Source organism: Microcebus murinus, chromosome 3 (assembly GCF_040939455.1).
Source record: "Microcebus murinus isolate Inina chromosome 3, M.murinus_Inina_mat1.0, whole genome shotgun sequence".
Classification (NCBI taxonomy): domain Eukaryota; kingdom Metazoa; phylum Chordata; class Mammalia; order Primates; family Cheirogaleidae; genus Microcebus; species Microcebus murinus.
Window position 1 is genome coordinate 77,012,065 of NC_134106.1, and position 24,342 is coordinate 77,036,406.

Consider the following 24,342-nt stretch of genomic DNA (forward strand, 5'->3'; position numbering starts at 1 on the left):
GGGCTCTTAGCATAAACTTCTTCCTTTACTTAAGGTCCATCACAGGCAGGAAGGTGTGAAGAGGTTATGGGGGTACCTGGTTGAGGATCAAGAAAAGTCTCACTTTCTTGCCCACTGAGCTTCTGTGGCAGGAGACCTGAGAGGGCAAAGGGGTTTGTGGAAAGCAGGCACCACAACCCACTTCATACTGACATCTGATAAGCATTTGTCAAGATTCAAATGGCTACTAGTAAACAATCCCATCTAACTTGGAGAGGGGATACTTTTTGTAGCTACTTATCTTGGTGATATAAGAGGTCACAGCCCTCCTCAAAATCAGATGTCCAGTTGGTCGCTTTATGCCTGTTCTGAAAAATGGTCAGAATCAAACTGTTTCTTCCTTGTTTTAAAGCCTAATTAAGTGTATTTTTTCCTAAGTGGATTCAAACTATTTTTAGAGAGAGGATCTCATTCTGTTGCCAAGGCTAGAGAGCAATTGGCACAATCATAGCTAACTGCAAACTCAAACTCCTGGGCTCAAGTGATCCTCCTCCCTTGTCTCCCGAGTATTGGAGAATACAGGCTATTCACCATACCTGGCTAATTTTTTTATTTTTGGTAGAGATGTGGTCTCACTATATTGACTAGGTTGGTCTTGAATTCCTGGCCTCAAGCAATCCTCCTGCTTTGGCCTCCCAAAGTGTTGGGATTACAGTTGTGAGCCACTGTGCCTGGTTTAAAACTCTTGGTTGACAAAAACATTTGTCCCTACCTGCAGGGCACATTGGGGTTAATCTTAATGTGCACACCACCACTTAGGCTGCTAAAATGTTTCTGATAGAGGACCATCTACTGCTTATAGGTCTAGCGTTTGAACTGAGACTGGGCAGGGGCAGGAGGAACTGCTTGAGCCAGGAGTTCAAGCGAGCTACGATGAAGCTACTGCACTCCAGCCTGGGAAAAAGAGTGAGATGCTGTCTCCAAAACAAAAAACAAAACACGGAGACTGACTACATTACTCATAGTCACCATAAATGCTGTGTGCAGGGGGTAAGGGTGAATGTATTTCTAAGAGGCATGATGTAGATGAGGAGTCATGATTTAATGTTATGGTGTCAGGTTTTACAGAGAGCCAATATAATGCATCTATGTAAAGAACATTCCCATATTTTCTTCAGAGGCACAATGCTCATTATATTGTTCAATGTCTGTAGATTCATGCATGAATTTAATGCCTGCAAAGGCTGTTTTTTCAGATGAACTCCTATGCCTCTTTTTCCTACATGAGAACTATATAACATCTTCCTTTGGTCATAGCCGCTAGGAAATTTGCAGCTGATTTTAACACTTAATGGTAATAACTAGCTTTATTCTAGGTTGCTGCTGAACTAGTACCATAGTTAAAAAATAGATAAAACACCAAAACCAATTAATTGACTTTAACTCATTGTTTTATGTGTGCTTTAATAATTTAAACCACCTCTAATCTGTTTTAAAAGTAGGCAAGGTATGAAATATAAATATAAAAAGTATTTCTACTAATTTACTTTTTGTCTTCAGTTAAGTACTTTATAAATGAATTTGTAATTGCTAGCCTGAGCTAGCTGCTTTGGTTGTCTCTCTCCCACTTTAAATCATTTCATTCAATCTCCACTCAAAAGAGTTACTTCAGGGAAGTTTCAATTACTAGCAAAAGGTTTCTCTGAACGTGCCACACAATGTCAGCTACAACACCTGATGGAGACATCTCTGGAGAATCTCTACAGCATCACCAACTGTTGCAGGAATTTGTTCCTCCTCCTCATCTTTTGGCTGTTTAAGAGGTTTAAGCAGGGCCAATAATTAATACAGACCAGCATATGATTTACTTCCGTCAGTACTAGTCATATAAATCTATTTCCTCCTATTGTGTTCTGAAAGGATACCTTTATATGAATATGATAAACTAAAATATGCCCCAAAATATATCTAAAGAAAACTCTTCAGGAGCTCTTCAAAGTTAAAATAAATATTATTTAGAAAAAAAATTTTTTTTTTCTTCTTTTGAGACAGAGTCTCACTTTGTTGCCCAGGCTAGAGTGCCATGGCATCAGCCTAGTTCACAGCAACCTCAAACTCCTGGGCTCAAGCAATCCTACTGCCTCAGTCTCCCAAGTAGCTGGGACTACAGGCATGCACTACCATGCCTGGCTAATTTTTTCTATATATATGTTAGTTGGCCAATTAATTTCTTTTTATTTATAGTAGAGACAGGGTCTTGCTCTTGCTCAGGCTGGTTTCAAACTCCTGACCTTCAGCAATCCCCCGCCTTGGCCTCCCAGAGTGCTAGGATTACAGGCGTGAACTACCACGCTGGGCCTATTTTCAAAATTTTGTAGCCATTATATTATTTTGTTTCATTAAGCTCTGTGCCTAGATAGCAAAGGTACTAATATAACCCAAGAGACGTTAGAAAAGAATTCCTATGAAGTGAAAATAGTTTACTTTTAGCCCAGGGAAATTTTTTTTTTTTAGATAGAGTCTCACTCTGTCCCTGGGGCTAGAGCGCCATGGTGTCATCATAGTTCACTGCAACCTAAACTTCTGGGCTCAAGTGATCCTCCTGCCTCAACCTCCCAAGTAGCTGGGACTATAGGTATGTCTCACCATGCCAGCTAATTTCTATTTTTTTTTTTTTCCTAGAGATGGGGTCTCACTCTTGCTAAGGCTGGTCTAGAACTCCTTACCTCAACTGATCCTCCCACCTTGGCCTTCCAAAGTGCTAGGATTACAGGCATGAGCCTGTAATCCTAGCCCCAGGGGAAAAAAGTAATCATGAGTTTGCAAGGAGACCTATACTTTTATTTTGTTCTAGTTTTTCTTGTATTATTAGAAGATTGCATATATCATTCTTGGCACTAAGTGGAACTGATAAGGTACACAGGGCTGCACAAAAAAGTCTGCACAACCAAAACTTTATAGCACCTAGAGTTCAATTATATAGGGTTTTCATAAGATTATTATACTCAATGAGATTTTGGATTTGTTTACTTTAGAAAGATAAGCAGCAAACTCCCCTTCCGGGCAATTTCCTGCCTGCTCAAATAACCACTGCTTGGAACCAGTGCCCCTGCTTCCCAAGGACATATAGTGGTTACATTCCACTAATGGGTGGGGTTAGAATGCCTTCACATGGGGTATCCAAATCTCATAGGGATCTGGTTAAATGCAGGTTCTGATTCAGTGGTCTGGGCTGAGGCCCAAGATTCTACACTTAGATTTCTAATAAGCTCCCAGGTGACGTCACTATTGCCAGCCCCTAGACCACAACTTTGGGTAGCAAGGCCCTCTTCCAGGAGTGGCCTCCTCTAGGTAGGTTAGCTACTACACTTCCTGTTCCCATAAGGCAAGACGAGGGCCTGCTTCCCTAGAGCCTACACTAGCCCTTCTCTACGCTTACTCTTATCCAGTTTCTTGTCTGTGTGGGGCAAATCACGTTAGATTTACTCTAAGGACTGGTTATCTTTGCCTGTGGGACCATATACAGTGGTGGAGGACAGAGTGGGAAGCCTAACAAGTAAGCCTCGGGCCTCACCAGTGCTTAGCAGAGCAGATGCCCTGCTTTTAAAGGGAGGGGAGTTAGGGTGGATCTTGTCTGTCTGTTCCCGTGGCAGGCAGCTGGGAAGGCGCAGGGGTGACTGATAAGGTCTGTACACCCAGAACTCTCTACATTTGGGACAGCTGCATCGATATGATATTCCTATACCCTCTGCCTGGCCTCACCACTGTCGCCTGCAGATCTCCCCAGCCTTCACAAGGAGCCTGGTGTCACACTCATGACTTCCTCTCACTCTCAACTTCCTATCATCTGGACCCCAGGCTTTACACAGGTCAACAGTCTCTTTTCTGTAACTCTGAAATCCGAAAAACTTGATGCATTTTTCCCCTAACTCAGAAACAAAACTTAACATGACCCAAGTTTTTTGGTGGCACAACCTAAGGTGAACTGATATGAGGCTAGTTGTTTTATGAATTGTATGGCAGGTGCACTGCATATCTTTCTAGAATTCTGAATTCCCAAACACACATGGCATCCAGAATGTTAAGTGAGGGACTGTGGACCTCACCTCTTGCTCTGTGGCCTTGCTAAAGCCAAGAAGTTTTACTCCTGTTACTGTCACACTTCCTTTTCAGACGTTGGTCTCCTATCATTCCTTATTCCCACCACCCCTGCGATTGGATTTGTTGATTTCCCATCCCTTGACTCACCCACGTTCTCCCTATTTGTGATTTTCCTTCTGGCAGAAGGTCCCTCCCCTAGCCTGCTAATTCCACACAGTCTAGCACAACCAACACTCTCTTGCCAGCACCCCCATGACATTCTCACCCTGTTGTCTTTTTGCTGTCCATGTCCTGCAGAATACAATGGAGGGAAGCGACACAAAGGTGAGGCAGTGCCACAGTGACCCTCAGCTCGGTCCTCAATGTTGCCTGGTCTCCTGTCCCACTGACTCTCAGTCTACAACATTTTTAGCTATTCCTAAATAGCTGAAATTAGACTATTCCAAACTTGGTCTATTTTCTATTTCTACCCTACCACTTCCCCCTTTGGTCTCAGCAGACGAATGTTAATTTTAGTTCGAGTCAAGACTCACCTAAATTCACATGCTGCCTTTTCATCTCTACCAACTCACTGAATCCACATACCTGTGGAATAAGTGACCCTTCTTTTATAATCTACTAAACTGGGTCTTATCGCATTCCACCTTCTTGGGTACTTGGTTTTACCAATTACCTTCTCATTTTCTTCTCTCGCTTTTTTTTTTTTTTTTTGTAGGAAGCAGCATGGTATAGGAGTCAGAATTACAAAGACCTGGGCTTGGCTCCCATATCTGCCCAACATAATCTTTCGTAGACTCAGTTTCCTCACTAGAAAAACAGGCTAACAGCAATGCCAAACACCAGGGAACATGAGACATGGCAGCTGTGTCTGGAATGTTAGTAAGTGTGGACCCACACCACTGCTCTCAAGCTCTAAGGGCTTTTTGATCTTGGCCCATTGACATTTTCAAATACCATGTTCCCATTTGTTATTCATTTTTTCATTAAAAATATTACCGTACAATACATGAATAATTTTTTCTTGCTAAAAATTAACTAACATGGAAAATATAGCTTAAAAAGTAAATGCCCCCAACTAATCAGTGGCCACTCTCAACAGTCCAACATGTAACTTACTCCAAGCCACAGTAACCTGGTCTCTAGTCCAACTGCTTCACAGAAACTGTCCTTGCCAACGTCACAAATAATGCTCTATCTGCTAGACTCCACAGATCACTGTTCTGCCTGTGTTTCATCTAGCCTCACTGGGATATGTTAACTACACCTTCTACTTGCTTTCTGTCATGCTGTCTGCTGTCCGCCTTCTTGCTGGCCTTGCCCTCAGGATTCTGTCTTTAGTCCTCTGCTTGTCCCATTTCTCACCTTCAAGACCAAGTTCCAAGTAGATACTCCCACTGGGATGTTCCGCAGCCACCTTCAACTCAGCAGGCTAAAGACTGTATGTACACTTCCTGCCCTAATAATAATCACAGCAGCAGCTCCACCTTATGATGTAGGCAGTAACTATTTGCTTCACTTTAAAGATAACAAGTGGAGGATCAGAGGAATAATTTTCTCCAAAGTCACACAGCAAGTGGCCGAGCCAGGATTTGATCTGTACCTGCCTGATGGTGAAGCCTGGTCTCATGATATCATACCTCTCTGCCTCTTCCCTACCCTTGATAAAGCTGCCCATCAGACTGCCAAAGCCAGAAATGAGGAAGGCTACAGATGTCACCATTTCTCTGGTTAATGCAGATACTGAGAACCAACTGTACTAGGCTCAGAGCTTTCTTGGGTTTTAACCCTCAATCCAGCAATGGCCTCTGTCTAGTCCACAGGGTTTAAGCGTTACAGGCAGGAAAAAGCACAGAAGTACAGAATCTAATGATTATCCAGCTACATGAGTCCCAGCTCAGGGCAACCATGAACAGAGGGCATTTCTGGGCACCACCTTTCACCAGGAACAGTAACTGGAGGGATAACTAGAGAATGGCTGGATGGCCTGCAAGTCATCCAACCAGAGAAACCAAGATCCAGGGAGATCATCGTATCATCTGAATATAGGTTATTCTGAACAGCCTCCAAAAGCCAGAAATTATACAAGCTTATTATAAGCTTATTATAAGCAAGAATTTTTGTTTGATATCAGGGGGAAAAAAAAGAACAAGTTGCTTCTAAAAAAAGAGAATGTTCATATTTAATGTAAACCCAGTAACTTCTTGCAGGAGTGTAGAGGTAAGCTTTTGAGAGATCATAAAGATTCTGCCTATAGCTGAAAGCCTTTCTATAGCTGAAAGCCTATAGTTTCAGGACACACTACTATTTTGCAGTCCCAAGATCAATGCACATCTTTTAAAGTTCATTTTAAAGACTGATTTCCTATATGTATATTATACTTTAGTAAAAACACTTACTGAAGAAAAAAACAGATTCTGGCTCCTTCCTTCAGTTCAAACAGCAATGGTGGGAAGGATAACAAATAGAGTGGCTGGTCATGTGAAGCTTGTAATCAAGTCTCCTTGTGGGCTCAAGTCAGGGTTACCATAGAGATATGAGACTTAAATAGCCTTGGAATAATGTATATTATTAATGCATGGCTGACACAAAGGAGAAAGGAAGATGCAAAGAAGTTTAGGCTATAAAGGGATAAAATTGAAATACTAGAGGCCATTTATTGTTTTTTACATTTCAATTTTGGAAGTTAGGAATTAGCCTACCTATTTATGTGCGGTATGTAGACTTTGAGGAAGGCTCAGTGATGCCTATCCCTCTGGTATTTATACCTTCACGGAATTCCCTCTCCTGGAGTGTGGGTTGGACCAGACTTGTAATGAGCAAAATACTACAAAGTTGATGGGATCATAGATTATATAATAAAAAACAGTGAATTCCATCTTGCTAGCTTGCTTCCTTCTTGCCCTCCTGTTTGCTTGTTCTGGTGGAGATAACTGCTCTGCTGTGAGCTGCTCATGGAGAGGAACCATGGCAGATAGACCTGTGGCCACAGCCAGCAAGGAACTGGGGCCCTCAGTCCAACAGCCCATGACGAAGCGAATCCCCTGCTATCAACCACCTGTGTGAACTTGGAGGCAGGTCCACCTTCATGTGAACCTTAACCACTTTGGTACGAGCATCGACTATAGTCGATAGCCACAGATGAACGCGCACAGCGACTTTAGCTGACAGCTGTGATATGAAGGTGCATAGCCGAGCACTGACTTTAGCCGACAGCCGTAATATGACTTTTCTAATTTTTCATTTATCAAAATAAAATTGTGAACATTTAAAAATAACATAATGAAAACATATATGTATATGTTACATATACATGTATATGTATATGTTCTGATTTACATTACAAGTAAAGCTGCCTGTAAAGTAAAACAGGCTTTCAGTTCTTTAAAGCTTTCCTCATCACACAAGAGCAAAACGGATTCATTGTCAATGCACAGCACAAGCTGTCATGCGGACTATGAGTGCCGGCTATGGGCAAGGTTTTGTGGCCGGTGAGCGCCGTACTGAAGTGGTTAAGATGACTTCAGCCTGACCAACACCTTGACTGCAGTCTTGTGAGAGCCAGAGGACCCAGCTAAGCTGCACCCATATCCCCCACCCACAAAACTTTAAGAAAGCAAATGTTGTTTTAAGCCACTAAGTTTGGGGTAATCTGCCACTAAGAAATAGATAACTGACGCAGTAAGCAGAACTCTAAAGCAGGGTTGGCAAACTTTTTTTGGTAAAGGGTTGGATAGAAAACATTTTCATCAAACTTTTTAAACAGGGAAGAAAAAAAAAATTAGAAGACAAAAAAAAAGAAAAAAAAGAAAACATTTTCAGCTTTGTGGGCCATATTGCCTTGGTCGAAACTACTGAACTCTGTCATTACTGCATGAAAGCAGCCACTGATAATATGTAAACATGTAAGCATGGCTGTGTTCAAATAAAACTTTATGTAAAACAGGTGGTGATCTGAACTGCTGGCTGTAGTTTGCCACCCCCTGCTCTAAAGTAAAGGTTGTGAAGAAATCCTAATTTTAAGTTAAAAGGCAGATGATCTTCATTTTACCATTATGTTAAAAAAAAAAAAAGTTCAGCCTAACACACAATAACCACAGGCAGTTGAAAAGGAAAACAGTAGATGTCCAACAAATTCCTGATTTTGGTAAGCAATCTAAGAAATACAAAATATATCTTTTATGACAAATAGATACCTCTACTTGTTTTCTGATGGAAAAGTTTAAGTCCCACAGTAGAGATAAATTTAAGCCAGAGGATCCTACTAAGCCGTGTAGCTTATCACAACTATAATCACAATAGCTCCTTACACACGTGCGGCTTTTCCCTCACGTGTCATGTTTTCCCCACAGTGGGAATAGATGATTACCTTTGCTTTTTGACAATGGCGATGGAGGCTGCTCTGTAAACACTTCTAGGGGAGGGGAGTCATGGTGGTCGAAGTCTTTGTCCATGGCTTCTATGAGACTGGTGATGTCTGAGTCCTCTGAGCTGTGCCTTGTGCTGCTGGCACGTTCTGGGTGGGAAGAGTGTGCAAGGGGAGCGGGCGACAGCCTTTCGGGCTGTGGCTCCTGGTGCTGAGGCACTGATGGCGGTGGTGGGGGCTGAGACTGCTGCTCCAACGGGCTGTGGATATGGTGCTGGTTGCTGTGCTGGTTCTGTTTTGCTCCTTTGGACTTCCTGCTTGCAGCATGACCTTGGGTCACTGTATTTGAATCTAAGACAAGGGGGTTTGTTTTACTAGCATTCTGCGAAGAAGCTGCTTGTGCAGAAGTCCTGCTAGAGGTACTCGAACTGTTTTTGGTTCTGACGTTTTCCACGTCAGCTGAGTTTCTGCTGCTGTGACTGCTGTGTGGGTGGACTGCTGGGCCACACTGCTTATGGCTCCCTGCACCAGGGCGGGATGAGCCACCTGCTCCACAGAACCCCCTACCGTGACTGGGGTCGCAGCTGAGTGTGTTCAAGCTGAAAAAAGGATGAACCTGAATCAGTAAATAGCAACCTAAAATCTAATATTCAAAAATTTTATTTCTTCAGTACAGCCATCATAAATATAAACTACTCTAGGGAAAAAACCAGCAAGAAACAGGGATCATTTCCACAACTCTCTAAGGCAAGCATCCTCAAACTATGGCCAGCGGGCCACATGCGGCCCACTGAGGACATTTATCCGGCTCACCAGGTGTTTTTGCCGCCGCTGCCTGTTCTGCTTAGCAGCCGACTCATCCTGGGCCCACAGTGCACATGTGTGGAATGTGGGCTGCACTCTCCAACGGCCCTCCAATGGTCTGAGGGACAGTGAACTGGCCCCCTGTTTAAAAAGTTTGAGGACCCCGGCCTAAGGTCTCTTCTATCTAAAAATTTATGAATCAAGTCAGTGTTCTAACTAAGAATATTTTAACCCTCACCAATATAATAAAAACATAGTATCTGGTATAAGCTCTAAGTAACCGAGATACAGCGTATTAAGTAATCATAATTAAGATTTTTTTCTCCTGAGCAAAGATGAAAAGCAGCAGCAGCAGCTTATTTTTATTTGTAATTATATCAGCCAAATCTATGTTACACTAGAGAATTTACTGCCAGCATGTGGACATACTTTCCTTCAGATGAAATACCAACGATTCTCCTGAGATCAAATGGCCTTCCCACATCAAAGGGCGGGTTTGAGGCCTCAAACGATAGTCGCCTTCGGAATGGCTCCCAAATTCCTTGAGCTTCCAGATAGGCTGTTCCAATTACCAAAAGAAACAGTGCACTGCAGGAGTACAGGAGTTGGAGAATCAGGAGTCATTTGTTAGCACAAGAGTAACACAATTTGATATAAAAAGCAGAATGTCTTTACGGTAAAGTACAATATGATGTATTGTACTTTATGTATAAAGTACAATATGATGTAATGGACAAGACAGAAACCAAAGTGTTATAGATAGAAGTCTGCATATCAATTTTTATAGAATGTCATCTTATAACATCTTATAATGGAGGCTTTATATGGAAGAAACAATTATTTGTATCAGAGAAGACACCTGGAGGATAATTTTTCCTTTACTAAGAAGAATTTTAGTTTCAACTTTCCAACTCTTTTCCCTTAAGGATGTGTGAGGTAAATGTGAAAATTAATTTAGAGGTGAGATTATCCAATTCTCAAAACACATAAATAAATTAAAAAAAGATAAAGATGCTGAGGATTTAAAAATTATTTCTTCATCAGTTTCATGTTGTCTAGGTACTATTCAGAAGAGTATACTATTATGTTAAGTAAATCATATATGCCCAAATCAAGTTTAGCTGATAAATCATGAGTGTATTTTTATTTAAGAAATTAACACGTACTTAATTTGCATAACTCTGTTCATTGTATATGCCACCCAAAAAAGGTTCAGTTCTGTTTCCTTAAGTATGTAAGCTTGATGAAGGCAGAGAGTTCTGTTTTGCTTGTTGGCATATCCCAGCACTCAGAACAGTGACTGGCACATGGTGGGTGCTCAGTAACAGTGTCAAATGATGAATGAATACAAACCTCAAAACAAGACATAAGTACCTCATTATTCCTGAGATGATGATGTACAGAGCCAGTTCCCAGTTGGGTCTGGGGAGGGCTTCTGCACAGGTTGCTAACATGTGGTATGGAAGGGATGCATTCAATATAAATACAAATTCAGAGCCACTGGTTGTTATAAACTTCAGTTCGCGAATAACTCGAGAAGCTGTAAAATCAGGAGTAAACCTAAAACAGAATGATGGCAGTAAGACTAAGTTTTAAAAATACCACAAGCTGTTTAAACATAATACCAGCCCTATAAGCTTTTGAGATATAACACAGAATTTGAGTTTGATGCTTTTATTCAACTTCTTCATTTTAAGATGAAGAAAAAGTATTGTTCCACGGGTAATAGGAATAACTGTATTCTGTGAATAGAGAAATTACATTTAAAAAGAATACTATTAGCTTCCCATAATTAATTCAGAAAGCAGTCCCTGAGCCTTCTTCCCTTTCCTTCCCCTTTCTCCTTTATCTAAATCCATATTCTTCTCCCAGGCTGCATTCCCAATATACGCCTTAAGAAAATACAACATCCTAGCCCTAGTGATCTTGTTATCATCTCCTGCAGTAATGATTACTGCCACAATTATCTTATTTTTTGTTAAACTTGAGGAAAGGTGTCCTCTTCCTGATTGCAGCTTTCAGAGTCAAGCATTATGCCTTGTATGCATTAATGTAGCTACTTATTAGGTGAATATCCATTAAGGACCACAAAATTATTATTCAATTAAGGGAAAGAAGTTAAATTTTACTACATAAACTTTATAACATAACAAATTATCAATTGTTAGAATATGCTGTATTATTGATATAGGCATTAAAATATTGTCTTCTGATTAAAAAATTAAACAATCTCATCCTGAAAACATGGACAAGCTGTACATGTATGATACTTTAATACAACTCTGTTACTGAGGCACTGTGGATTTATAACAACATGCTATGTTTTAACACAACCTTGAACATTTGTGGATAAAGACTTTTTTTGGGTAAATATGAATATATCTTCATACAGGTGATTCATTATATCTTAAAGGAAAATACTTACAATATAATTATGTCTCTAGAGGCATTGGCACTTAGTGCAAACTCTTGACAATTAACAACTTTAAAGCCATATCCCTCACATGAGTATCCACTGATTTCAATGGTGTCTATGTGGATTTGAAGTTGTCCTGTATTCTCTACTTTAAACGTTCTTTTCAATGTGAAATTTGGTTCTCTTAGTTTCAAACCTAAAGGGAAAAAAATCAGGGGTAAGGATAATTCTTGTCATCATGTGTTCCCAGTCCAAACGGTAGGTACATTATTCATGAGCTACTGTATGCCAGAAAGTATAAATCATCCTCACACATCAAAGAGATCCGCTACTCCTCAGATTCCATCAGGAAGTAATCCACTCTGATATGTCATTTTTGATGGCTAAAGTTTTATTATGCTTTACTTTACATACTTAATCAGCTAAGATATATAATGAGTGTTGATACTTTAAATCTTTTAGGATCCAAATCACACAATTTTGAAAGCAAGGCATGATATTTCCTTAAAATCCTAAGCATTCATCACTAATATACATGTGTGCACATATAGAAATACTGTTCCTGTTTTTGGAATTAGTTACTATTGAAAGCAAATGCTGAAGTTTGTGTCCTTGGAACTGTTAGGAATACTCACTATCTGTACAATCTTTTAACAACGCTTCCGTGATTTTAAAGCGTAAGGAACTTCCTGGACCTGGAAGCTTGCCTCCCACCCTCAAGTTCTCGGTTGTTCCTTGTCCTTGGACCATCACAGCATCCATCACAGTCAGGTTATTTCTATACAAGAACAAGAATTACAGATTTTTCCCCCATTAAATTTGCACAATCTTTTGATCTAAAATTTCTACTGTCATTTTGCAAAGCACCACATAGAAACTGATACAGCAAATTTAAAAGTGAAATTTATACTTTAGGAATTTAAAAATATATAAAGAAGAACAAGTTTTTTAAGAGTCATACATGGTACAGAAAGATACTATTCATGCTTTTGAGCTATAAATTTAATAACAAAGGTAGGTTTTATCAGGGGTGGGTATGTGTGCATGTTTTGGAATACACTATTTCACAAGTTAGATATGAAAATTAATCTTGAAACAAATCAAGTAAGGGTTGCTATGTAAGTACTAAAATCAACCTACATCTATTATCACAAAACCTACCTGACTATGATTAGTGAAGAAACAGTTCTGTTGTGAACTGGAGTAAACTTTACTTTGACAGATTTCTTTTCTCCAGGTTTTAAAATTAGGTTTAAAATTAAATGTCGAGAGGGGCCCTCTGTAAATCCTGTTGAACTCTGCACTGGATGAGCCTGGAATCATTGGTAAACAAACAGGAATCATTAACACATTCTCTGGAAACTTGCTTTTTCCTTTATCCCATCTAGATCCCAGTATGGGTTTCTTAAATTGATTAAATATGTAAATGATTTTATCCTTCATGATTTAGATACCAGTTAGCTGGCAAGTAGAGGTGGGTAACCAGCGATGAGACTTCATATGCGGCATTATGTCCAAAAAATAGCTTTGTTCCTAGGTCACTAAAATACTCATGGTTGTACTAGGCATTTGTTTTTGAATATAGATCTTTTTGTTTTTAATCTTTTTTTTAATCTGAAATATAATATACATATAGAAAAGGACACACCCCTAAGATGAATAGCTGGATGTTTCAGCACGAAGCAAACACTTGAGTAAACGAATCAGTACCCCAGGCCCTCCTGACTCGTCCTGTCACTGCTGTCCCACTGCTCCCCTCGGAAGGGAGCCAGCTGAAGGGTCTTTAGGTCGCAGCATACTTTTATTTGTAAAAATATTTCCAATATATCAACTCTCCTTGAATTTTATTTTGAAAGTTATACACATAAATTGCTGTTTCATCAACACTTGATTTAAAGTTTAAACATAGCTTAGTTTAATATTCAAAATATGACTTTTTGACCACCAGTTACATGTAAGGTTAAATAACATTTGCTTTAAAAAAACAACAACAACAAAAAAAACAACCACAGCTGACATATGAGGATATACTGTTCTGACTTTTAAGCAACTATAAACTTTTTTGAGGGAAGGGTTGATAATACTTGGCTATAAATTATAAATGTCCATGGCAATTTATGGCTCTGCTAACAAGATTTGACATACACTAACTTATAAGTCTATAGACTTTATGAAACACACTACTTCTTCATTCTTATCTCTGAGGTACATATAGGTTATGTAGCTGAGGTATGTTCAGGTACCTACATGAGGTATGTTCTCTGAGGTTATCCCTTGGTATATGCCAGGGATTGGTTCCCAGACCCCTGAGTATTCTCAAATCTGCACATACTCAAGTCCCACAGTTGGCCCTGTGGAACCCACCTACACAAAAAGTCAGCCTATATGTAGTGTTGTTTCCTGCAAACTATGTTGTCCATTTACGTTTGGTTGAAAAAAAAATCCACATATAAGTGGATCCACTAAGTCCAAACCTGCATTATGCAAGGGTCAGCTGTATATTTTTTTCTGCATCTAACATTTCTTTCTGTCAAAGTCTAGTAGGACAACAGAATATTCCTCTTTTTTTTGAGACAGACTCTCATTCTGTTGCCCAGGCTAGAGTGCTGTGGAGTCAGCCTAGCTCACAGCAACCTCAAACTCCTGGGCTCAAGTGATCCTTCTGCCTCAGCCTCCCGAGTAGCTGGGACTAAAGGCATGTGCCACCACACCCGGCTAATTTTTCTATTTTTGGTAGAGATAGGGTCTTGTTCTTGCTCAGGCTGGTCTTGAACTCCTGAGCTCAGATGATACACCCACCTAGGCCTCCCAGAGTGCTAGGATTACAGGTGTGAGCCACCACGCCTGAATGAGAGAATATTCCAATTGCTCCAAAATGGTTGGTGAGTTCCCTTTTAAATAAACTATTTAAATAAACTATTAATAATTGACAGACAAAATGATGTACTATCTATATATTCCCAACAAACACTGGATAATTTAAACTGTGATTGACCTGGGAAACACTTTGGGATGTTGTAATTTTGCCAGGATATCATTAAGAGCCTTAATATAGTCGTGGTTCTCAAAAGAGTGACCTATGGAACCCTGGAAATCCCAGAAATCCATTCAGGGTATCCACAATGTCAAAACTATCTTCATAATAATACTGTTGGACATTATTTGCCTCTCTCACTGTGTTAGTATCTGCATTATTAGTCAGCAAAAGCTATGGAGGGTAAAACTGCTGACCCCTTAGCATGAATCAAGGCAGTGGTATCAAACTTCCCTAGTATCCATTGTATTCTTTACCGTCATGTATTTGTAGTTGAAAAAAAAAAAAAAAACTGTCCTGATGAAGCAGTAATAAATATTAACTTTATAAAATCTCAACCCTGGAACACTAAGCACACATCTTTTTAATCTTCTGTGTGATACAACAAGAAGTATGAATAAAGCACTCCTACAGCATACTGAAGTACTATGCTGTTTTGAAAAGCTATTCCCAAGATGGCATTCCTCATGAAATGCCATTTATGTCTGAAGGAATGATTGACAGTCAATGTATGGTTACTCAGACCTGGGCATACGACAGACATTTTCACAGAAATAATGAGCCTGTTCCCCTTAGGAAAACAACTGAATTATTTGTTTCCAATGATAAAATTCAAGCTTTTGAGCAAAATTTATAATTTTGGATAACTTATATCTGTCCTCATGAGCTTCACAGCTTCCTAATACTTAAAGAATTTCCTGATGAGATTGGTGGTTATATTGATGAATATGATTTTTTGGATATTGTATAATGAATTGTGTCAACATTTGTAAGGCCTGCATATCTCACTCAGTGAACCACTATTTCCAAATGACTGATGTATAGTCTTATAACTAAAAAGGCAACTAAGATACTCCTTTTTTCCAATTACATGCCTGCATCAGGTTATATTTTCATCATATACTTTAACTAAAACAATATATCATGAAAGACTGAACGCAGAAACAGATATGAGAATCTACTTTACTATTAAGTCAAGAGAGCCATTAAAAAGATTTGCAAAAATGTATAATAATCCACTCTTCTTGAAATAAATGTTTTTTAACAGTATAGCTAATTTTTACTACTTTATGTTATCTATGTTAAATGAAATAGGTTATTGTTTTAGATGAATTAAGTCAATATTTTAAAGACCTCTCAGTTTTAATTTCTAACATGGTGAAATATTAATACACGTAACTATACAAACAAGAAACCTTCCTGGGATCTTTAATAATTGTGAGATTGTAAGAGAGTTCTGAGGCCAAGTATTCTGAAAACATTGTGGAAAACTGGGATAGAATTTATCCTAAGCTTATTCTAAGACCTGCTCCAGAATTTCTTATTTAGAATAAATTTATGAGGTCTAGAGTACTTTTATTTATTTTTCTATCTCTCACAGTGGCCAGTGCAGTGTTTTACATCTTATAAATACCATTAATACTTGTCAATAGAATAAAAAAGGTAAATATTAGTTCATTTACTTCTAAATGTATTTTCTCCCTTATAAAATGAGAGTAACAGGAAGTTCTGGTTACTGAGCTTTCTAGATAATTTCCAATTTTTGTTACATTGGCATTTTATGAACAGGAAAAACAAAACACAAAAAGATTCCAACAGAAAGAAAGGCATGAGACTAGAATATATGTCTCAACTTTAGTCTTATGTTCTAGCCATAATTTGACAGGAGAAGATACAACACTGAAAATTACTTTCCTATACAAGCTTGACTTAAAGATAGATTTATAAAAACGATTCTAATAAAGATTTGGCAAATGTATGCCTTATAGATTAAAACATGAACCTATGGGAAATAACACAATATTTCAAGACAAAGTTTGATAAAGCTAACAGCAATTCCTAATCAGCAATGACCGTGTAGTACAATGGTTAAGGGTCTTGGTATCTGAGAGAACCAGATCTGAATATGGCCTTGGGTGGCCAAGGGACTTGGGCCAGTTTGCAGGGGTCTTTAGCTCCAAGTGCTGACTTCCTGACTAACACATACCCTCACGTTAAGGCCTTATATAGTAGAGAATAGTTTGGTTCCTAGAACAAATCCATTTATATATAGGTATAATAATTCAAGATTATCTACTGGGTGAAAACTATGCATACTACTGTGCTAAATATGAATACAGCCATTCACAGGTCTAGCATTCATGGAGAGCTTACAATTTCATTAGAAAGTATCCAGAAAAACATTTAAATGACTGAGCTCAATATTTAGATGCTTAATGAAAATAAATTATGTATTAGTATATACTTCATCTATATATTCTCAGAATTTCTGGCTATTATTATAAACCTTCATGGCTTAATGTTTAACACCCACAAACAGGAATCTTCTACTAAATGTGCCTCATCTTGATCTAAATCTCACCTACTCTTCTTGGTTTCTTTGCCTTGAAAATAATTACTAGACTGCTCTGGCTTCTTCCACAACTTACCCTTCAGCCAAATTTAAGAGCAGCCAACAGTTTTCTTTCACACTTGCACTGATAATATTACAGAATTAATTTTTTGGAAATAGCATTAAGTTTGAATACTTACACTGTTTCTGAAGACCTGGAATTCTAGTGTTTTCAAATCTATTTTTGCCACCTTACTCAAGTTAAACCTAAAACAAAAAATATATACATATTTATTCATAAACAGTACCATCATTAAAGGAGTTATGAAGTAAATATCAAGTTCGTGCTTTGTTTTCAAATTATCTTCTGGCAGATTTTGAGAACACTGTTACCAGATTAACAGCCTTCAAAAAATTAAAGGCTACAACTTGTAATTAATATTTTGTTTACTTTTTTAAACTAAAATATTTGAAAGGTTTCATCTGCTTTCTCTTTACAAATATTTTAGAAGTGAGTTCCACATCTCCTTTCTTGCCTTAAATTGAAAACTTTTCTAGATGCTTAACATAATATCAATCTCTTTCCCCAAAATCTTCTCTCAACTCTAATTACACATCCAGAATTTCTCTAAAGTCAAATCTGTTACTGAGCTGCAATAAAGTTTTAAATGTGTAAAATAATAATTCAGTACTACATAAAAACATTTTAATTCTCTAAAGCAATGCTTACCTTGATACTAACTTATCTACAAAGACTGAAGGGTTGGAATATAAGGCCAGAGGAATAAACTGAATATACACAGGAACATCTGCAGGATTTTCTAACATGATCTCTTCTTCCTTAAACAAAGCAGTAAAATATCAAATGAAAGATTTCTATAGTTAAAACTAAGAGCAAATACTTTATAAGTCTCTTGTGTATTTCCAGAAACAGTGATGTTGCTTTGCATACTTACTGAAGAGCAGTTTGTATTAGTAAGTGGAAATTTCAAGTGCCGGGGTGAGCTAAGTATGGAAGGCCAGGAGAGCTCAGCAGTGATTTTTGATACTATATTTTTTTGAAGGTCTGTATTTACTTCAAATATAGCGTTCAATCTAGAAAAACAATTTTGTAAGTCACTGTATCAAAAGGAAATATTTCAGTTTTCTGAATATAAGACATTTTATTAGGCTTATGTACTTAAGGATTTTTATTCTGGCCCTGAAAAAACATATGTTTATTCATTCTAATATTTTATATGCTTTTAATGCGACATGAAGATGTCTTTATTTTGGGACAAAGAGCTGCCAAAATATCTATCACTGATTCCAGCATTGTTTTTGTACTGAACATGGCAAGGATGGTATATCTTAGGAATAGTACCAATAGCATTAATGCAATCTGTGTAAATTTTGAAGAACCTTTTAAAGTATAAATTAGATAAGAAAAGCTGGACTATATTAGAGAACATACTTAGAAAAGGCAGACATATACAGATAACATGATGTTATGGGGATCCTAAAGGATCTTATATGCTAGAGGAAAGATCTAGACACCAATAGCAAGGTACTAAAAATATTTTCCGTAAAACTAATGAGAAGGCAGTGCATTGCCTGGCATATGGCTTTTACTCCTCTTGCCATAAAAATAAAATAAAATTTTCACATGCAAAGAAGACATCAGGGTTTTGTGCAAAGAGATGTAAAATTTCAGCAATATTCAGGACCTTGTTTTAATAGTTTCCTACTTATAAGTATAGGCCAGTTGTTTAAAACTCAGAACACACTGCCCAAGGAAATAATATTATAAATGGGGCTTAGATCTTTGGGACTAAAGACTAAAGCCTTTTTAAACCCCTAACACTACTGCTGTAGTGTTATGATACTCTAATATTGGTAAGAGTACAGGTTTTATAGACTAGCAGCAGAAATTCTCTGTAACACACACAGTGATAAGGTAACACAATGGCAGAAGCAGGGAGACACATTCACTGTCTACCCAGGACGTGGTGGCGCAGGGCAGTTAGGGAGCCCTGGTCTTAGCAGTGGGGTGCTGGATACACAGAGAGGAAGGCAGGCATTTTGTGGGTGGCAGGTGAAGAGATTCCCTGGCAGCTAAGTCTAGGGCAGCACCACATGTTATTTACTTATAATTGGACATTAAAATGTCCACTGTGGAAATACAGGGTATGAAAGAGAGTTTACATTAGTGTTTTCTTAGCAAGTCCATTAGGAGAAGTCTCTTTGGTACTCATTTTAACTATTTTAAAGTAAAAATTTAACTTTCTTTTGCCTTAAGAAAACAGTTCAGGTTTCAATAAATGCCCATTTCCCCTCCTCCCCCCACAAATCTGAGTCTCCAGCATGACCATCCCCCAGATGGTGCACATCTCACTCATTATATATGTATATACCCGCCCCCCTCCCCCCTGCCCTATACCCTATTACTGAAGTACCTATGTGACCACTTAGGTGCTGTCCAGTTAATACCAATTTGCTGGTGAATATATGTGGTGCTTGTTTTTCTATTCTTGGGAAACTTCACTTAATAGTATGGGTTCCAGCTCCAACCAGGAAAATATAAGATGTGCTATATCACCATTGTTTCTTAGAGCTGAACAGTACTCCATGGTATACATATACCACATTTTATTAATCCATTCTTGGATTGATGGGCACTTGGGCTGTTTCCACAGCCTTGCAATTATGAATTGTGCTGCTATAAACATTCGAGTGCAGGTGTCTTTTTTGTAGAGTGTCATTGGATCTTTTGGGTAGATGCCCAGCAATGGGATTGCTGGATCAAATGGTAGATTCATTTGTATCGCTTTAAGGTATCTCCATATTGCTTTCCACAGAGGTTGAACTAATTTGCAGTCCCACCAGCAGTGTAGGAGTATAGAATTTTTTTATTTCCATCTTGATTTCTTCATTTATGAACTAGTCATTTAGTAGGAGGTTGTTTAATTTCCACGTTTTTGTGTAGAAATGTGAGTTTCTGTTAGGGTTGATTTCTAATTTTATTCTACTGTGATCTGAGAAGGTACATGGTATGATTTCTATTTTTTTTAATTTCTTGAGATTTACTTTGTGTAAATCTCTAGGATATGGTCAATCTTAGAGAATAAACAAACCCTTGGATTCAACTGTTAAGAGTAGCATAAAATTCTCAAACCATTAAGTAGGAATATCTTGATGCTGACAAATATATTCCAAATGAGCCAACTGAGAAGACCAGTTTCAACAGTTGTCATACTTATCATCATTCTAGTCAAATTCTCTTCTGAAGTGCACGAAAAGACAAGATTTCTATACTACCAAAGGGATACATTTACTTTTGAATGTAGGTGCAGTGCTGATTTGTCATTAGCAGCACATTTCCTATCTGCCAAGAACACACACTGTGGAGCCTGTCTGGACTGGGCCCTACACACCCTCTAAAAGCTCAGCACTTGGAAACGGAGGAGGTAGTCCTTTTTACAATGAGCAAATAGACACTGGGGCTCCTACCTAGTGTCTAGGTGGGAGTAAACCTAGAAAATGTTTTCCTTGCCTTTAACAGAGGTCAGTGGTAGGTAAAAACTCTCTTTCATTTGCAAATGGCTGTGTCTAAGGTGAACACTGTAGTCATCCTATATAAAGACAACTTCAAATAGTTTCTTGGGTTTTAAGGAAGTATCTAAAGCACTGGAGAAAAGAGAAAAATGACAGTGTGTATATTTCTGAGCAATATACAATAAAAATGTCAATTTAAGATAGCTCAATAACTTTCTGAAGATTAGGCACATTTTCTTAGCTAAACTAAAATAACCTAACGTAAGAATAACATTTAGAAAGTAATATCAACTGAGATGTTTCAAACTCGTAAAGATGGCTAAAATACTTAAAGCCAAATTACTCACCTATGACCTGAATTTTCCTTTATTCCCACCCATCCTTTGAACAAGCTTTGATGTAGATCCCAGTCAGCATCCCACATATCTTCCTGCATGGCTACACCAGGCTGCACTTTGGGTTCAGCTAAAACAAGGAAAAGTATGTTATGACATATTCAGCCCAACATCTATATATACCCACTTGTCAATCTTTCGTAAAATAATTTATACAGTACCAAGAGAAAGGGATGGACTTTAAAAGTGGCAGCCTTTTGTTATTTTTGGGGGAGTGAAAGCGTGAGAGAGAACAGCAAGATAACTTACATTTGGATAGGAAAGGCAAGCCAACATAGCAATGATCCCCACACTGCAGTCCAGGATCAAAATAAATGTTTGCAATCTATAAAGAGGCACAGGAGAACCATGAATCCCAAATCCATAGAAGGTCACAATAGCAAAATATTAACCGATAGAAATTCTCAAATATATTAATAACATTTTCAAACCTTTGATTTTTTCCCTGGCTCCAAGTCTTCCTTATTGCCCCGTAATCGTTTATAGTAAAATCGCACATCTTCTGACAAAGATCGTATTTGTTGTATTTTTACCTTCTGTGAGAAGGAATTCATAATATTTAAACTTTGATGAACTATTTTCCCCTGAAGGAAGAAAACAAGAAACAAGCTCCTGGTCAAATTTTCTTAAGATAACACACTTTAGAAGCGACAAGCATATTTCTAGGAAACCAAAATCCAAAAGCCATTTTACAATTTTCATCCATAGGTAATCTCTAAATTTGTAATTAAGAGCAGAAAAAAACTCCCACAAAAACACTGAAACTTTATTTTGTTGTTATGGCATGTTACAGAAAAATCAGGACAGATCTTTGTAATATTCTGAAAATGAACTGAAGTAAAAATGTTCAGTTTCATATTAAAACACTAATGATATCAACAAAGATAGAACAGAGACAGCTTCAATAAAGAGAATGGTCAAGGTTTGTTTATACCAAGGAAAGGATACTCTGAAATAAATGAGTTCTACAATCTAGTGGCAAGACAAAATCACATTTTTTTCCTTAAAAGAAAGTCTTTCTCATTAGAAAAGTATTATTTGTGCCAAAGAGAAATTAGGTTTCCTTTAAAAATATAGGTTATCAAGTATCTCATTAAAACAGCATAGATTATCTGCTAAATAACCAATGACTGCTCTCACCAGCTGTAAGCTTCTCCCTATGATACGGTACCAAATTTTAAGTTAAAAATTAAATAATTTAAATAATCCTCAATAAGAATTACATTACAATCTTTTACTTCAATTAATACAGAATTTTACCTTATTGTATGCATGATTACTACACATTTGAAGAGGTCTCTAAAATGATTAAACTCCCTTTTCTAATATTTGGTATTAAAAGATAATAGAAGTTAAGAGAATATACAGGAAAAAGAGCTGAATGATGGTGACACTGAGACCAACACTCCTCACTTACAGCCTAGTGAGAATAAAACATTAGACAGATCAGAAGGTGACTCTGCTGCTGTGATGGACAGAACAGCAGAGTCTTCTGGCAGTCACCTGGACTTGACAGGACTGTCATAATTACTTCCCTTATGCCCTGTCTTTGCAGGGGTATGGCAGGGATCAAAAGAACTAACAGATACAAAGGTTCCTTCAACAATTCTATTCAAATGTTAAGTGTTAAACTACAAGTTATGTGAAATGTTTATTCTGAGGTACTGTTTCTATCAGTCAGCTCTAGTATTTCCCATTTGGTAAAGAGACTGCAAGGAATTTGTAATTCAGGGTTAATTTGTAATTCCAAGCGAACATCTGGTCCTGTGAGACATCTAAGGATATTTGAAAGCTTAATCTGAAGGTGTTCAAAACCAACACTGTTATAGTTTGGTTTGTCCCCTTCCCAGCCTCATGTTGAAATTTGATCCCCAATGTTGGAGGTGGGGACTTATTGGAGGTATCTGGGTCATGGGGGACAGATCACTTATGATGGCTCCAGGTAGTGAGTGAATTCTTTCTGTTCCCATGAGAGACGGCTGTTAAAAAGAGCCTGGCACTTTTCCCACCCCTTGCTTCCTCTCCCACAGTATGTCTCACCAAGAGTGAAGCAGTTTGAGGACCTCACCAGATGCAGATGCCTGTGCCATGCTTCTTGTACAGCAGAACCACAAGCCAAATAAACCTTTATTCTTTATAAATTATACAGCCTCAAGTATTCCTTTAGAGCAACACAAAGGGACTAAGACAAACATCTTGTTTTGATATAGATGCTTTCTCATTTATTTCATGCATGCAAGGGGCTTTTCCCTGTGTCATCCGCTGCCTTCTGAACTGAGCTATTTCCTTCTAGGATTCATGCAGAGATTAATGAGATCATTGATTGAGAAGGTAACTGAAGGAAGAATAAGGCTCTTTTGGATAAATAATGAAGTCAAGAGTTCAGTACAAAGTGGAATGACAGGAAGATGAAGATTTAATTAAGACTCAAACTTAAATGTGGTGACCTAGTAATTAAAAATTTATATTGTGAAGGGGCTAAATCTTGAATTTTGGTTTTATTGTACAGGCTGAATATTCCTTATCCAAAATGCTTAGAACCAGAAGTGTTTTTAGATTTTGTTATCCTGGAGATAGAACCCAAGTCTAAACACAAAATTCATTTAATATTTCATATATAACTTATACACATAGCCTGAGGGTAATTTTATACAATATTTAAAATACTTTTGTACATGAAACAAAGGTTTGACTACAACCTGTCACATGAGGTCAGGTGGAATTTTCCACTAGTGGTGTCATGCTGGTGCTCAGAATTCCGATTCTGAAGCATTTTGGATTTCAGATATTTGAGTTAGGGACACTCAACCTATATATAGCATTAAGATTTTGCAATGTCTTGTTTCTCCTAATTCACTGTATCACCCATCACAGGATAAGAGACACTTCTAGATTTGGCTAGTATCTCCTGAACTGATTGCACCATCATCTTGCAAAAAGCGACACCATCCTGGTTTTTCCATTTCTTTTCTCCTTGTTTCCCAGGGTCAAACTCTAAGCCATATTTCTGACTCCTCTATCTACCCTCCTTCCCATAGTTACTTCAGTTTGTATGATCTCTTTAGGATATTTAAGCATAGTTCAAATGATTCATCTGAAATCTCTCTTGCCTTTGTTCCCTCTCCAACATTTGTTCCTTCATCCATCCATTATCTACTAAGTACCTGCTATTGGGAATAAAAGATCCCTGATCTCTTTCCTAGAGGATCGCAGAGTCTCATTGGGGAGGCCAATTTATAAGGAAATATTTTTAGCACACTATGAGGCTTGCTATAAGAGGTAATTTCAAAGTGTTCAAAGATCACACATAAAACAACTGATATTGTTTAGAAGAGTCAAGAAATGTTCAGAGAGGTGATTTTGACAATGGAATTGAATCTTGAA

The 24,342-nt window shown here is 38.0% G+C and overlaps 1 protein-coding gene across 2 annotated transcripts in view; it reads right to left on the bottom strand.

Annotated features, from left to right (window-relative positions):
* Positions 1 to 24,342, bottom strand: part of TMEM131 (transmembrane protein 131) — a 197,051-nt gene that overhangs the window by 29,776 nt on the left and 142,933 nt on the right. For both annotated transcript variants that reach the window (XM_012786961.3, XM_012786962.3), the window contains exons 20-31: positions 21,390 to 21,542; positions 21,208 to 21,283; positions 20,911 to 21,028; positions 17,986 to 18,124; positions 17,760 to 17,869; positions 17,230 to 17,296; positions 12,825 to 12,976; positions 12,299 to 12,441; positions 11,673 to 11,859; positions 10,622 to 10,807; positions 9,677 to 9,835; positions 8,447 to 9,042 (exon numbers count right to left, since the gene is read on the bottom strand). In XM_012786961.3, coding sequence (XP_012642415.1) covers positions 8,447 to 9,042; positions 9,677 to 9,835; positions 10,622 to 10,807; positions 11,673 to 11,859; positions 12,299 to 12,441; positions 12,825 to 12,976; positions 17,230 to 17,296; positions 17,760 to 17,869; positions 17,986 to 18,124; positions 20,911 to 21,028; positions 21,208 to 21,283; positions 21,390 to 21,542 — 2,086 coding nt within the window. The remainder of the gene's footprint in view (positions 1 to 8,446; positions 9,043 to 9,676; positions 9,836 to 10,621; positions 10,808 to 11,672; positions 11,860 to 12,298; positions 12,442 to 12,824; positions 12,977 to 17,229; positions 17,297 to 17,759; positions 17,870 to 17,985; positions 18,125 to 20,910; positions 21,029 to 21,207; positions 21,284 to 21,389; positions 21,543 to 24,342) is intronic.